General features: G+C 73.3%; 1 protein-coding gene across 1 annotated transcript in view; it reads right to left on the bottom strand.

The window, feature by feature from the left end:
* The window catches only part of LOC112124688 (glutamate receptor ionotropic, kainate 5-like), a gene marked incomplete at its 3' end in the record, with an annotated part of 5360 nt that extends 4341 nt beyond the window's left edge, over positions 1–1019 (bottom strand). Inside the window, exons 1-3 of the mRNA XM_026662049.1 lie at positions 997–1019; positions 596–769; positions 277–442 (exon numbers count right to left, since the gene is read on the bottom strand). Coding sequence (XP_026517834.1) covers positions 277–442; positions 596–769; positions 997–1019 — 363 coding nt within the window. The remainder of the gene's footprint in view (positions 1–276; positions 443–595; positions 770–996) is intronic.
* Positions 1020–1114: the final 95 nt, after the last annotated feature.

Here is a 1114-nt window from a genome sequence, read left to right as displayed (position 1 = left end):
GGTTGGGATTGAGGGGCGCTGGGGGGCAGGGGACTGGGGGTCAGAAGTGAGGGGTGCCAGGGGGGCAGGCGGCTGGGGGTCGGCAGTGAGTGGCGCTGGCGGGGTCCAGGGGCTGCGGGTCGGGAGTGAGGGGCCCAGGCGGGGTCCGGGGACTGCGGGTCGGCAGTGAGGGGCGCCGGGGGGCCAAGGGGCCGTGGGTCGGCAGTGAGGGGCGCCGGGGGCCTGGGGGCTGGGGGGCGGCAGGGAGGGGCGCCGGGGGCCCGGGGGGGGGGTCACCTGGAAGAAGGTCATGGTGGAGCCGGCGTGGATGGTGCCGTACTCGATGTTGGTCTGGTCGGCCAGGTCGTCGGCGGACTCGACCGGCACCTCCATGCGCTGCACCGTCAGGAAGGCCGCCAGGTTGGCCGTGTAGGACGAGATGATGATCAGCGTGAAGGCCCACCTGGCGGAGAGGCCGTGGGGTCAGGGACCAGCCCCCGAGACCCCCAGAGCGCAAGGCTCCAGACCCCCAAGACTCCCCGCTGCCCCCCGAAACCCTCGCCGCCACCCCCAAAGCACGGGGCTCCAGGCCCCCCTCCAGCCCCCCGGCACTCACCAGACCCCGCTGACGCAGCGCGTGGACAGGGCCCGGGGCAGCACCTCGGAGCCCTGCTGCATGAAGCCGCCGATGGGGAACCAGAGGCTGTTGCCGAGGCTGTACTGGTTCTCCAGGACGTGGGGGCGGCCCCGCAGGCAGGGGTGGGGGTTGTACCACTCGTACGGGCTCAGCCTGCGGGACAGGGGCAGTGAGTGGGGGGGCGCTGGGCACCCTGCCGCCCCAGTCCCGCTGCCCCCCGTCCCCCCACATCCCTGTTCCCCACGTACCCCTCCCCCGTCCCTGCCGCCACGTCCCCGTCCCCCCACATCCCTGTTCCCCACGTACCCCTCCCCTGTCTCTGCCGCCATGTCCCCATCCCCCCATCCCCCCTGCCCCCCACATCTCTGTTCACCACGTACCCCTCCCCTGTCTCTGCCGCCATGTCCCCGTCCCCCCACATCCCTGTTCCCCACGTACCCCTCCCCTGTCTCTGCCGCCACGTCCCCGTCCCCCCATCCCCCCTGCCCCCCACATCTC

The sequence above is a fragment of the Terrapene carolina genome, unplaced genomic scaffold (genome assembly GCF_002925995.2).
Source record: "Terrapene carolina triunguis isolate 2854851 unplaced genomic scaffold, T_m_triunguis-2.0 Scaffold21767, whole genome shotgun sequence".
Classification (NCBI taxonomy): Eukaryota; Metazoa; Chordata; order Testudines; family Emydidae; genus Terrapene; species Terrapene triunguis.
This window is presented reverse-complemented; position numbering and strand designations above follow the sequence as displayed.